Source organism: Erinaceus europaeus, chromosome 2 (genome assembly GCF_950295315.1).
Source record: "Erinaceus europaeus chromosome 2, mEriEur2.1, whole genome shotgun sequence".
In the NCBI taxonomy this organism is placed as follows: Eukaryota; Metazoa; Chordata; class Mammalia; order Eulipotyphla; family Erinaceidae; genus Erinaceus; species Erinaceus europaeus.
Window position 1 is genome coordinate 112537922 of NC_080163.1, and position 15224 is coordinate 112553145.

Sequence of the window (15224 nt, forward strand, 5' to 3'; positions counted from 1 at the left end):
CTGCCATCCTTCATTCTCACCTTTTCACTTTTCTCCAGAGGAACATGGTTCTCAGAACAGTTTAGCTAGGACCAAAACACAGATAAGGGCCAAGTGTTATCATTGCTGAGAAAGGGGAGGGAAAGAGAGAGAGCTGGAGTCTGATTTACCCAAAGAGCCCATGTGCCCAGAGAATGAACAAAAACAGGCCAACACAGTGACTGGGGTGAAACAAGCTGCACAGAGCACAGGAGGACCCCAAGTTAGCAATAAGCAGAAGGCATTCTCAGAAAAAACTCATAATTTTGTATTGTAAAATGTAACACACATCCTGAAAAATGAAGCAAAAATTATTGTATAACTTAGTAATTATAAATCAAGCACCCCTAAAGTGTCTGGGGATGGCTCACCCAGTAGGGTATGCACTCTAATGTATTTAGGATTGTGGTTTAAGTCCCCAATCACCCCCTGAAAGCACTATGTGAAGGAGAAGCTTCACGGTGGTAGAGCAGTGCTATGGCATTTCTCCTTCTCTCGCTCCCACTGTCTACCTAAATAACAGACAAACTTACCAGTGACATTACCCCAGAGCCTTACCCCACTAGGGAAAGATGGAAACAGTCTGGGAGTATGGATGTACAGGTCAATACCCATGTCCAGCAGAGAAACAATTACAGAAGCCTGACCTTCTGTTGACATGCTTCTAATTCTGCTTCTAAAACCCCTTCTGTTTCATTGGTTTAATCCTCCCTGCTTAACACTGTATTCTATTTACATAACCACTGTTAACTAAGCACCACCCTGCCTCCAGGGCATTGGTTTAATCCTCACTGTTTTGCACGCTTTTTCCTTCTCCCCACCCCCCATCCTACCTACATCCACTTCTGACCTGACAGTTCCACCTCAGGATATATAAGGACAGGACTGTGATTAGAGATAGCTTAGATTGCGCTGCGTTCCACATGAATAAAGAGATACTGCTTCCCAGCTCAGCCATGAGTCCCTGGTCCCACCCGCGAAGCTAGCCCGGCACCTTATACCTTCTGCACCCCATAAAGATCTTTGGTCCATACTTCCAGAGGGATAAAGAATAGGAAACCTTCCAATGGAAGGGATAAGATATGGCACTCTGGTGGAATTGTATGGAATTGTACCCCTTATCCCACAATCTTGTCGGTCATTATTAAATCACTAACAATAACAACAAAAATAATAGCAAACAAATAATAGCAACAAAAATAATAGCAAAAATAGGTAAAATGGAATCATGTAGGCATGAAGCCCCATTAAGAAAGACCTTCGAGGAAAAAGAAATTACTAAACCAAGTAACCCATAATCACCACCTAAGTCAGAAATATGACCCAGCTGTCACCCTCTTCCATCTTTTCCCATTGCAATACTGGCTTTTCCCCAAGAAACTGTTACTGGCATCAACTTCCTGTATTTCTTACACTTTGATCATATTAGCATTCATGCTGAATAGTAATAATTTGATCTGTGATTACATTTCCCCTAGTTACATAGTGAAAGGGCATTGTTGGGCTACCAACATTTTAATTCTATTTTAATAGTTCCTGCTAAACTCTCCCCCCCAAATTATTTGTTCTTATTTACTCTCCTGTGTCAGAAGATGAGAACTCTTATTGGTCCATATCCCTATCAATATTTTTTCAGTTTTAGTTAGCTGGTGACTGTAGTGGTAGCAAATTGACACCTTAAGTTACATTTCTCTGATAAGTAATACATTGGCCACTTTTATTGATACAAAGTTCCCATTACTTTTTTGTGTTTAATTGTCTTTACATGCACTTTCTATTAGATTTTTCTATCACACCTCAATTATCTGTAACTGTTCTTTATATGGTCTACATTTAAGTCCTTTGTCAGTTGGAACCACTACACTTATCTTCTTTACCCCGTGCCTTGATTTCTTATTCTTTTGATGGACACTTTCCTTTATAGGTTCTCAGTGCTATTTTAATATGATTAAAAGTCTCCTATCTTTTCATTCCAGGTTAGTACTTTAGAACTTTAGAAATCTTTTTTTTTAACCCAAAAACAAGAAAAAAACTTATCTTCTGAAAAGTTATTTTTCTCCTTTTACTTTTAGTTCACAATTTCTCTGGCAATGTGCTTAATGTGTATATGTAATGTGAATTAAGGGTCAGGTTTATTTTTTTGTATAGCATCCAGATGTTCAGGAACCAACTCCCATTGTTTCATTACTGTTGGACTGAACACTCTTATATGATAACAGTTCTCCATAAACACCTGAGCCTCTTTCTGCAATATCTACTCTATCCCATCGGAATGTTTGTCTGTCCTGTGTCTTCACAGTACTACCTAATTATAGTGACTCTATAGTTAGTTTGGAAATCCAGTAAAGCAAGTCCTCCCATCTTCTTGTCCAAGAGAATCTTAGCTATTCTTGACCCTTTAAATGTCTATATAACTTTTAGAATCATGTCAAATTCCAATGAAAGGATGTCTTTCAATTTTTATGGCACTAAATTTATTTATTGATTGATTTTGCCATCAGGGTTATCACTGGGGCTTGGTGCCTGAATGATGATTCCACTACTGCTTCTGGCAACCTTCCCCCCCCCTTTCCTTAATTCTGATTGAGAAAGAGAGAAACAGAGAGGGAAGAGGACAGGAGAGAGACTGAGAGAAAGGAAGACACCTGCATCACTGCTTCACCACTTATGAAGCTTCCCCACCATAAGTTGGGGGTAAAGGCTTATAAATCTCTGACCTCACACATGGAAATTTGTGTATTCTACCAAGTATACAACTACCCAGCCCCTTGATAGCAATGGGTTTAACTTGCCAATTTATTTGGAAGAAATAAACATTTCCAACATAATTAACCTACTAGTACCTAAAAGTTGAATTTTCAGGGCCAGGTGGTGGTGCGCCTGGGTGAGCACACACATTACCATGAGCAAAGACCCAGGTTTGAGGCCCCACTCCCCACCTGCAGGGGAGAAGCCTCAGGAATAGTGAAGCAGGTCTTCAGGTATCTATCTTTCTCTCCCCCTTTCTATTTCCCCATCTTCTCTTAATTTATCTCTGTCATATCAAATAAAAAAAAGGGAGTAGGGTGGTAGAACAGCAGATTAAGTGCACGCAGGTGGCGCAAAGTGCAAGGACCCACATAAGGATCTTGGTTGGAGCCCCAGGCTCCCCATCTGCAACAGAGTCACTTCACAAGGGTGAAACAGGTCTACAGATATCTATCATTCTCTCCCCCTCTCTGTTGTCCCCTCCTGTCTCCATTACTCTCTGTCCTATCTAACAATGATGACATCAATAACAATAACAATAATAACTACAACAACAATAAAAAACAAGGGCAACAAAAGGGAAAATAAATAAATAATTTTTAAATGTGTTTATTTTTAAAAATTGCATTTCCATTAATGGAGATCTATTTTAGCCTTAAAAAATTACATTCCTCATAGTAAAAATATTGCACATCACATGTTTATAACTAGACATTTAATGCTGTTATACATCATGTTTCCATTTTAATTTTATGTTTTTCTGTTGATTTCTAATATACAGAAGTAAATTGGTTTTTGGAATATCTACATATAACCATATGTCTGCAAGTAGTAGCAATTTTATTTCTTCTTTTTCAGTCTTCAAACCTTAATTTCTCTCTCTCTCTCTCTCTCTCTCTCTCTCTCTCTCTCTTATCTTACTCCCCTGGCTTGTAACTCAAGTGCAGTGTTGACTGAAAATGGCAACAGCAGCTTCCAGTCCTAGTGACAATGTCAGAGAAAAAGTGTTTGATGTCTGACCATTGGATATACTGTTTGTTGCAGGTTTCTATAGAGATAATCTCTATCAGGCAAAAAATGTTAATTTCATCTCCATATTTTCTCATCTTTTTATTATAAATCAATGCTGATTTTTTTCAAAAAAAATTTTCTGTGTCTATTGAGTCAACCCTTTGATTTTCTCCTATAATGCTAACAAGCACTGAGGGATTTTTCAAATATTAAATGAAGTCTTGTTTTTGCAATGTAAACTGGACCTGGCTTTATTCTCTTTGCTGGTGTTTTATTTAAAATGTTTGCCTTGAGGCTAAGTGGTTAAGCTCACAAAATACCATGCACAAGGACCCATGCTTGAGGCTCAGGTCCCTACTTACAGGAGGTAAGTTTCATAAGCAGTGGACCAGGCTATAGATGTCTTACTTTCTCTCTCCCTCTCTTTCCCCCTTACTGTATTTCTCTCTGTCTCTATAATAATTAAAAAAGAATGTTTGCTTCAGTGTTGATCAGGAAAGTTAACCTGTAATCTCCCCCCACCTTTTTTTTTCATTACTATTTCCAAATCAAAAGTTCTTTGCCAGCTGCTCAGAATTTCAATTAACTGAGAGACAAGAGTACATTTAATCAAGTGCTAGCCAATCTGATAATACAGCAGACTCGTGTCTCTAATAAGAGATATCTTACTATGAGGCTAAGGTTCAGGACATATAAAAGATCAGTGGGGGAGAAGAGGTTCAGTCATATAGCTATCTGGCTGATGTAAAGGCTCCTGTCACAAGGTTATCCATCTAGCTAAAGGAAAGTTTTGTCCCAGGGTTGTTGCAACAGCTGGAAGCGATATTGTGACAAAGCTGTTTTTCTGAAGTTATTTGTCCATAGCTGTTTCTCCAAGTGGAAGAGGTCCTGTCACAAGGAGTGAGCCTAGTGGTATGCAAAACTTTAAGATAAAAATCATTAAGCAGTACCTTCTTCCCAAGGCCTACATACAAGGCTTATCTTTGCCTGGAGGTCTACATGACAGATTTCTGGAAAAAGCATATATACAGAGAGCAAGATAGAGTCTATAATGCTAGCTAACTTACATTAATGATGATATTAAGATTCAGTCCATGGGGGCAGGGTGGTAGCGCAGCAGGTTAAACACACGTCACAAAGTGCAACTACTGGCCATAAGCATTCCAGTTTGAGCCACCCCTCCCACCCCACCCCCGCACATGGGCGGTGAAGCAGGTCAGCAGGTGTCTTTCTCTCTCCCTGTCTTCCTCTCCTCTCTCCATTTCTCTCTGTCCTATTCAACAATAAGGACAGCAATAACAACAATAATGGCAATGATGAACAAGGGCAACAGGGGAAAAAATGGCCTCCAGGAGCAGTGGATTTGTAGTGCAGGCATCGAGCCCCAGAGATAACCCTGGAGGAAAAAAAAAAAAAAAAAAAAGATCCAGCCCCTATTAGTATCACAACATGACCTGGTAAGTATTCTCCTTTGTTCTATCCTGAGAAAGTTTGTGTGTGGCATAGATACTATATCTTACTTTTACTTTTTTTCTTTTCTTTTTTTTTCTTTTTCTTCTTTTTGCATTTCTTACTATTTGGGAAAAGTTGCCAATGAAGCCATCTTGGTCTAGAGTTTTATTTATGGACTTAGTGTCTTTGGTAATTCTGGGACTATTTCAGTTTCCTAATTCTCACTTATTTTAGTAAATTGTATTTGTCCAGCAAATTTTATTTCCATTAAATTTTCTAGCGTGTTTAAGTGAGCATCCTATTTTTCATCATGAATGTAATAAAAGAAACCAGACTATTTCTCTTTATTTTTTATTTTATTATTATTATTATTTTAACCAGAGCATTGCTCAGTTCTGGCTTATGGTGGTACAGGGGATTGAATCTGGGACTTCAGGGCCTCTCAGGCATGAGAATCTCTGCATAACCATATGCCATCTCCCCCGCCTAAGACTATTTCTAATGTCTCAATTAAATACAAAAGATTTTGGAAATCCTAATAGTCTTCACATTATTCATATAAATCTCATAGTTTTTTTAATTTTACATTAAAATGTGCTTTCCTTGATTTCATTTCTGTTCCCAAATATTCACTCAGAAATTCTTTATGATTAGTTCTCTGACATAAACAAGGTACCTACCTGTGTGCTTATGCAGGTGTTTACTAACATATCAGCTATTCCAGCCAGGTCCCTCACCCACTATTGTTAGAACTAGAAATCTTCAGAAAAGCATTTAAATTCCACAGACATCTACAGGCTCTGTTCCAAGTTAAACATGTTATCTTCTGTCAATAAGTACGGTATCTGTCAGGAAAGACAAGTATGTGCCCACTTAAATCTAACACTGAAGAAAAACAGGGACCATACAAAGGGTAGGAGTAGTTGCCATTGGCTTATTCTAGGAGTGTTTCTCAAGGTGTGGTATCCTGCAACTTCAGTATCACCTGGGGGCTTATTAGAAACACAAAGAATCAGCCTCCAGCACATCTCTGGATCAGAAACCCTAGAAGTGGGTTTAATAATGATTTAATAATGATCAACAAGATTGTGGGATAAGAGGGGTACAATTCCACCACCAGACTACCATACCCCACCTCTTCCATTGGAAGCTTCCCTATTCTTTTTCCCCCTAGAAGTATGGACCAAAGATCTTTATGGGGTGCAGAAGGTGGGAGGTCTGGTTTCTGTAATTGCTTCTCCACTGGACATGGATGTTGGCAGGTGGATCCATACCCCCAGCCTGTTTCTATCTTTCCCTAGTGGGACAGAGATCTGGGGATATGGGCTTCCAGGATTCATTGATGAAGTTGTCTGCCCAGGGAAGTCAGGTTGGTGTAATGGTAGCATCTGCCAACTTGGTGGCTGAAAAGCATTAAGATATAAAGCAGAACAAATTGTTCAGTAATCTGGAATGTAAAGGCAAGAATACAGCAGATGAGATATGGGGTCTTCATGTTGGAAGAAGCCGGGAAGTCTGTTTTAGGTATATTCTAAGAGGCCCATGAAGTACTTTTCTAACAGACCTCCCAGAACATTTGACTATACCTAAAATTTCAGACAAGTGGGCCAACAGTTCTCCATTCGTTGCTGCAAACTATAATAGATTCATTGAAGGAATTATTGGATTGTTGCTGTTGTTTCTCTTGCTTGTTTTTGTTGTTGATCTTTACTGGGATTTTGCTATTCCAGGCTAACTTTTTCATTTAGAGGGAAAGAGTTAGAGAGAAGGGAAGAAAACCATAGTATCGGGAGTTGGGCTGTAGCGCAGCGGGTTAAGCGCAGGTGGCGCAAAGCACAAGGACCGGCATAAGGATCCCGGTTGGAACCCCGGCTCCCCACCTGCAGGGGAGTCGCTTCACAGGCGGTGAAGCAGGTCTGCAGGTGTCTATCTTTCTCTCCCCTTCTCTGTCTTCCCCTCCTCTCTCCATTTCTCTCTGTCCTATCCAACAACGACGACAACAACAATAATAACTACAACAATAAAACAACAAGGGCAACAAAAGGGAATAAATAAATAAAATAAAATATTTTAAAAAAAAAAAAAAAGAATGACCTGAAAAATTACAAGATACTATTTAAAAAAAAAAAAAAAAAGAAAACCATAGTATCAAAGTTTCCTTCAACAATGCAGTAGAGACTGGGCTCGCAGTATGGGTCACACACGGTAAAGCAGCACATTATCTAAGTGAGCTATTTTGTGACACCCCTCCCCAACATTTTTTTAAATGACTTTTTTTTTTAATGAGAGAGAAAGAATGAAAGAGGGACATAAGTTAATGCTGGGGATTGAACCTAGAACCTCTGGAACCTCAAGTATGCAAGTCTGGTATGATACTACTGAACATTTCCCCAGTCCTAGTGTTTTGAATTTTGCTGTTTTGTTTTTATTAATTTCCCCTCTCATGTTACTTAAATAGTGACTTATATGACTACAAATTAATGGGAGTATACATAAACACGATTCCTGCCACCAAAAGACTGTGTCCTATCCCATACCCCTTATCCCCCGCTCCCCGGCCCCACGAAGCTGAACATCCACCCTCACCCTCCACCCAGGGTTTTTACTTTGGTGCCCTACTACAAATTTAGTCAGATCCTGCTTTCAGTTTCCCTTTCTGTTATTCTTTCTCAACTTCTGTTTATGAGTGAGACCATCCCATACTCGTCCCATACTTATCTTTCTTACTTAGCTCACTTAACATAATTCTTTCTAGCTCCATGTATATTTTTTCATGTTAATATACAGACCTTACACCAGAACAATAAAACTAACTTTTTAGGCTTTATTGTTGTTTGTTTGCTTGCTTGCTTGTTTGTTTTACCAGGGTACTGCTCAGCCCTGCTTATTGGTGGCACTGGGAATAAAACATGAAACTTCTTTAGTAAGAGTCATGTCGACTGTCTCCCCAGCCCAAAACCAGTCTTATTTATTTATTTTCATATGTGATTAATAATAGGTGACAAGATTATAAGATTACAGTGTATAGTTCCACACCACACCCAAGACCAAAGTTCTATACCCCTACTCTCTCACCTCCCAGATCTCTATATTTCACATGTGAGTGGAAACTACCTGGGAGCTGTCTTTCATCCCTTATGTCAGTAAGTATAATCACCTCCAGTTCCATCCATTTTGTCCTAAAGGACACACTATTATCTTTTTGACTGCATAACTTCTTTAGCCAGTCATCTGATGATGGGCATTTTGGCTGTTTCCACTCTTTGGCTATTGTGAATAATGCAGCTATGAGTGTATATGTCCCCTTGAATCAGTGTTTGAGTCTCCTTTGGATAAATGCACAATAGTAGTATTACTGGATCATAGGGTAGTTCCATTTTCCTTTGTTTAAGGACTCTCCATACAGTCTTCCAAAGGGAGACTGTACCAATTTGCATTCTCACCAGCAGTGTAGCAGAGTTCCTTTCTCTTCACAACCTTTCCAACACCTGTCATGTCCTGGTTGTTGATGTAAGCCCTTCTTGCAAATGTGAGATGGTATATCAATGTAGTTTTAATGTGTATAAGTGAGGTGGAACATTTCTTCATGTGTTTGTGGACCAAGTGTACCTTTCCTCCAGACAATTATTTGTTTGGTTCTCTAGCCCAATTTTTAATTGGCCAAAACCAATATTTTAAAGAGTATCTTAGTCAATTCTAATGTGTGTGCTTCATGGTCTACATCAGCATTTCTCATCTTGGTGCTATTCTCTGTTATGAGAGTTGTTCTCTGTGTTGTAGTATATCTAACTGGCCTCTATCTCTACTGACTAGATGATTAAAATAACAGAGAGAGACAGAGACAGTGTGTTCTGACACACAATGCCTCTAAACATTGCTTAATATCACCAGACCACCATAGTTCTAAGTTAGAGGTCACTGCAACAGGGTTGGAAATTCAATAAATGGATGTGGCTCTATTCACTTCCTTAATTCCTCTGGGTCACAGATCATAGAGAGGAGGACACGAAGGAGAATAGATACTTTGCTACTTTCTCAAGTTTCATAACCCTCTGTGCCCTCACATGGTCATCCCTCAGTGCTCACAAGTTCCTAGTATTTTCTCTTAGCAGGAAACCTGTCCTATTAAATCAGGATCCATTTATCTGGCTTCTCCTAACCTTCACTATCTGCTTTATGACCCTGCCTCCAAATACAGGTGAAACACGGAAAGATAAGAGTTCAGCCCCACCATGTCTATCCATGGAAGTATACAAAACATTGCCTTGGAAGTCACATGGCAGGGAGGCTGAAGGATGACTTTACTCTCCAACAGATAGGATAGAAAATGAATGTGAATGTAGAAGCTTCTAATTAGTTCTATAATTCTGGGAAGACAAGCAGGATGAATCCTACCTGGAGGAAGCTGTGAAAGTTGTGTGGAGGGGATATTACTACAGCTTGACATTAAAGCACAGAGAGGTGCTAAGCAGACAGAGCACAGGGCTCCCATGCATGATGAGCTAGGTTTGATTCCCAGCATAGCATACACTGGAGCAGTGCTCTCATCTCTCTCTCACTTATGAAATCAATAAATAAATCTCTAAAGCACCACTGATCTCAGCAGAAATGATCTTCAGAAAGGTGGGGGAGCAGGGATTGAAGTTACAGGGAAGGGAATGAATGAGTAAATTTCTGTCATAGTCACAGAGTTGGAAATTCACCTTGGGACTTCTCAAATAAAGGGTATGTGTTTGGGTAATAATGGTGTGAGGTAGTGGAATACTTTTTTGGCCAAGTATTTGGAATTCTCTATACCTCGTAAAGGTCTGTTGGCAGAAGAAACCCCCGAAGCCCTGTGACTCTTGATTGGCATGGGTTTGTCCAGGACTGCCATTGACTTAAGACCCAAGGAATTTCCAGGTGCCTTATTTGATCCTTTTAGTTCATATCATATCAGTGTATTTCAGTTGCCCTAGACCAAATAAAGACAAAGCTCTTGGGAAAGGATATTCCCCATAATGCTTTGGGGAGAGTCCCCATCCTATGTCCCAAATGCTCTAACAGGATCATGATTGAAGCCATCCATCTGACATGTTCTCTCTCACTTCCTCCAGGCACCAGCCTCACGGTTCCTGGTCGGAGGTCAGACCACTACATCTGTGCCAGGAGAGGAGGCACCTGCAACTATTCCCAATGCCCGCTCTTCACCAAAATTCAAGGCACCTGCTATAATGGGAAAGCCAAGTGCTGCATGCGCTAAGACATTGAGTCCTTGTAAGCCTTGTCTTAATAAAAAGGAACTGTTGAGGAAATCATACTCCCTTCTAACCAAAATGAATCTTGTGTCAACTTTGGGGAGATATGTGGGGATGTGGCTGAGGAGGTAAGCCAGCAGTCAAGTGCAGGACTTGCCTTCTTGAGGTCCAGGGACTGATCCCCAACACAGCATAACTGCATATGATGGAGCAGTGGCTCTCTCTCTCTCACCCTCTCTCTCTCTCTCTCTCTCTCTCTCTCTCTCTCTCTCTCATAGGTCTTAAAGAAAGTGATAAGGGAAGAAAAAGAAAATGAAAGAATAAAGGACCCAGAAGTGTGTCTACTTTGCCAAGCATGTGATTCAGATTGGATTCCTACCTCCAATGCACTGGGGAAAGTTTTGGTGCTGTCATATCTTCTCCCTACCCCTTTCTATCTGAAAAAGTTTACTGAGAGAAGTAAAGTCCCCAAAAAGACAAAAAAAATAGTAACAATATAATAAAATAAGGAAGAAAAGATGGAAGAAAGTAAGGGAGCATAAGTGAGTAAATGAATGAGTGCTGATGTGTGTGTGTGTGTGTGTGTGTGTGTGTGTGTGTGTGACAAAAATACAAAATAAAAAATTGGAGAAGGGCAGTCACATAGTGGTAAAGCACAGGACTTGTATGCCTGTTTCTAACATACTTTAACTCCATCCAAAAAATGCTAAAGCAACTAGGGAGGTGGTTTAGTGGGTAGACCTCAAAATTGCGATATAGAGGAAATACCATCTTTCCAGAAGATATCCAGATAAAGAAGGAATAATAAATAAGCAAATCACTATTTCACAAGCCTGGATGAAATCATGGACCTACAACAATCAAGTGAGTGGAAGTTATACCCATTTTTCAATGCATGTAGGTAACTGTTTAAGGCTACTTACAACAAAGATGTTCCAAGAAATCTAAATGCATAAAGGAATAAGTACAATCTGAAAATAGATTATTTAAACCCATTTAATAAAAGGCAAGTTATCTGATATTACAAGGTGAAAGCAGATGCCAACTAGACTCAGTGATGAACTTGTTCTCATACAAGGAGACACCCAAACATAAAGGGAACTCTCCCTGTAACATCATAGGAAGCAATAGAGCTAGCTTTGAGTTAAAGCAAAAGCAAAAAGCAGTTGAACCAAAGCAGTTGAACCTGGAAGTTAACAAATCTCTGGCTCTAAATAACCTTGTATAGGAAAAGCAGAAGTCAAACAAACAAACAAAGTATATGGAAACAAATCTGTTGAACTCAGAGTGTGAGATGTTCTATGGGACAAGTGGTGCCTAGTTTAGCTAACCAATCAAAGGCATGAAGAAAAAAAAGAGTGGTTACAGGGGAAGGGGGTAGAGGGAGGGGAAGGAAGGGAAAGGGAGAGAGAGAACAAGAACACAGGTGTGGAACTTTAGTGTGATTCCCAGCTGGGAGTAATCAAGACTGAAGTATTGGAAAACTGCATTCAACTGTCACTATAAGAAAGCACTGTGACTGCCAGGGTGCAGAAATCTGATGGACTCACCACCAAAGTAGGTGTCACCAAATGCTGATTTTCAAGTCAGACAGACCTGGGTCTTCGGACAAGCCACATAACTCTCTCGCCCTTGACTTTCTCAAGGACACACAAAAAAGAGTAAAACAATTTCACCTCTGGGATTGACATGGGTATTTAATGACATGATCTAGCTTAACTCAGCCGATCCCTGATAGAAAGCAAGAGAAGCAAGAGGTCATGGTTGTTCATTTCTATTGTTCTAGTTCCTTCTGGAGGGAAGACCAGGGAAGGGGCATGTGTCCCCTTCTCAGCCAGCCCATCAGCCATAAAGAAGCTGGTTAGCCCACCCATACTTGGTTCCTTCCTCACCTCATTTGCCCTTGTCACTGATGAGCTGGTTTGTCTGCTTCTATGGGTTGAGCAGTTTGGGATGCATCCATGACCCAGACTCTGACTCAGAACTGAATCAATATCTGCAGGTAAGAAGAGAGAAATGGTATGCAGTTAGAGACTTGGTGAATAGCCAAGCCAAAGACCCATCAAAGCTGAAAAAGAAAAGGTTTGCAAAGGTCCTGAGAATAGGAAAGTTGTGGGGAACCCTGGGTGTCAGCCCTGGCCCCACCACCAACCACCCATGAGTTGCCAGTCACATTTCTTAAAATTCTCACATCCTTACTCTTCCTCCCTTAAAATCATAGTGAACATGGCAATGAAACCACAAAATGTTTATGAGAATCCATAGAATAAATTGTTCTCTTTTGTTCCACTTAGGCATGTTAGTTTACCAGATCACAAGCCTTAAGTGGTTTCTTCTTTCTAAAGCTGTTAGCCATACTTCAATTTTAATTCCATAACTTTTTTTGTCACAATGTCTAGTTATTAAAGTTTCCTCTGGTTCTTCAGAACTTTGGGAAAGGGACAGTAGGGAGACTGTCCCTTCTCTGCAGGGTGCCCTGTGACCACATCTATGACAACAGGTGATAATAAACCCACCTCAGAAATGCAAGCCCAAACCTCTGCCTCCAAAATATGCTCTTGGCAAATATACTTGATAAAGAAGTCAAATAGGTTTCTCTCTCTCTCTTTTTTTTTTCCTATTGCTAATTAATGTTAGTTTATGATGAACACTTTTTCAGTAGGAACCTGTCCCAGGAGTTTCACACACATACACACATGCCCCTTTATTAACAAATTAAAAAGTAAACAATTGTTCTTAACAAATTAAAAAGTAAACAATTATTCACTATGGCCCCTGAAACAGAAGCAGTGATAGAATCACTTGCTCATACGGCTTTCCTTCTCTCCCCAGGTTGGGAGAGGTCTCCCAGGTCCCTCAGAGGGAGGCTGCTTGATCTGTGATGAAGTCCCAGTGGTCATGAGCCCTTATCCCCATACACAAATCTGGCTTCATGGCTTTAGAACAAGCAGGCCTTGCTTGCAGTTGTGAGTGCAGGACCACTAGCCCTTTGTTGTGTGCTTTTCCATGTACTTGGGCCAACACACACTGGGTCAAAGCAGCAACTCCAGCAAGGATTTGGGAACCACCGCCTTCCCTACCTCCCCCAACAACGTCAGATGCCCACAGATGATGTCTGATTTGGCAGAATAATAGCTCACTTCTTGAAATCATATATATACAACATTCTTGCTTTTTAATGAAACTTGATGCTTCCTTTTTATCTTAGCTAGAAAATGGTGGTTTTTTTTAAATAACTATGTGTAGACAAGACCAAAACTTCAAAAGACCTGCACTCAGAAAAACTTGGTGTGCTCTCCCAATTTTAAGAGCACTCCACACACACACACAAGCATACACGAACTTGCTCTTTCAAATGTCAAAGAAATAGTTCACTTAGACAGCATGCTGCTTTGCTATGTGCATGACCCAAGTTTGATATAAGCTCCAACTGCATTGAAGGCAGCTTTGGTGCTGTGGTCTCTCTTTCGCTCAAAAAAAAAAAAAAAATCCTGAGTCGGGCGGTAGTACCTTAAGTGCAAGTGGCTATGCAAAGCACAAGGGAGCCCTCAGCTCCCCACCTGCAGGGGAGTCGCTTCACAGATGGTGAAGCAGGTCTGCAGATGTCTATCTTTCTCTCTCCCTGTCTTCCCCTCCTCTCTCCATTTCTCTCCTATCTAACAACGACTACATCAATAACAATAACTACAACAATTAAAAACAAGGGCAACAGAAGGGAAAATAAATAAAATCTTTAAAAATCAAATCTCGAATAAATCTATTTTCAGTCAGCAATAGTATTAATATAGATCTATGACTGGATTTACACTTTGGATATATATCTATAGGTTCCCTCTCTGGCCCTCTATCTCTGCCTGCCTTAGGTATCCTGTACTCAGTTCTGCTTCCTGCATTGCAATCTTGCCTCACCCTCAACACGACGGGGCGGGGGGGGGGGGGGGGGGGGGTTAAATTGTGAGGACAGAGGTCTGCAGTGATTTGAAGATGAAACAAACCAGTTAAGGGCGCTAATCCAGTGCACTCAGGCAGTCTGGGTGTCTGTTAAAGCCATCCTCTCCCGGCGAAGGCCAGATTAACTACCTCTGGCCTGCAGTAAGGACCACCCAACAGGGTCCTTTGCAAGGGCAGGGCCAGCAGAGCGCATGCTTCTCCCGCACTCCAGACTCGGGATCAACCCAGTCCTCCCCCACACTCTCAACCCGACTGAGAACCAAAAAATTCCTTGTTTCCCTTCCTCCCTCCCAGGCCCAGGGCCTCGGCCCTGCCCTGCAGCAACTTGGAATGAACTGGAGTCAGGCCTCCCGGGTCGGGTCTCGGCCGGAAGCGCCTAACTCCAGAGCGCGGGTAGGGGAAGGGGCGGGAAGGGGCGGGCCGGCGGCGGCTGGCGCGGAGGATGAGAGCCGGGCTCCTGGGGCTCTCCGCCCTGCTACAGGCGGCCGAGCAGTGCGCACGTGAGTGGCGGGCGCACCCGCCCCACACCCCTCACCCACCCACCCCGCAGTCCTGCACTCGTAGCCGGGCGCCAGCGTGCAGCGTGGTCTTCTCCCCGCCTGCTGAGTGCCTCTTAGAGGCTCCCCGAGGATGCACGAACCCGCGCGGGTGCATGCCCTCCAGCGGATGCACAGTCTTTCTGGGGATCCCAGGACACTTGTGTCCTTCCTTCCTTACTCCGGGACTCAGCAAAGTACTGTGGGTACAAGTTGTGCTGAACTCGGGCCTGGTGCGCCGCGCTCTTCTAAGCACCCTGGCCCCGAGGAT

The 15224-nt window shown here is 41.5% G+C and overlaps 1 protein-coding gene and 1 long non-coding RNA gene across 4 annotated transcripts in view; one reads left to right on the forward strand and one right to left on the reverse strand.

Annotated features, from left to right (window-relative positions):
- Positions 1-14668, reverse strand: LOC132536727 (uncharacterized). 2 transcript variants are annotated; one of them, XR_009548221.1, is made up of 3 exons: positions 14547-14668; positions 12359-12462; positions 1-65 (listed from the first exon to the last, which is right to left on the reverse strand). It is a non-coding gene; the product is annotated as an uncharacterized LOC132536727 (long non-coding RNA). The 2 variants fall into 2 exon arrangements; XR_009548223.1 differs by having other exon boundaries at positions 14462-14601.
- Positions 14659-15224, forward strand: part of XKR5 (XK related 5) — a 21661-nt gene continuing 21095 nt past the window's right edge. The window contains exon 1 of one of the 2 annotated variants that reach the window (XM_007517266.3): positions 14659-14917. In XM_007517266.3, the coding sequence (XP_007517328.1) occupies positions 14860-14917 (58 nt within the window). In that variant the 5' untranslated portion in view covers positions 14659-14859. The remainder of the gene's footprint in view (positions 14918-15224) is intronic. The other variant, XM_060184940.1, reaches the window with a different exon arrangement.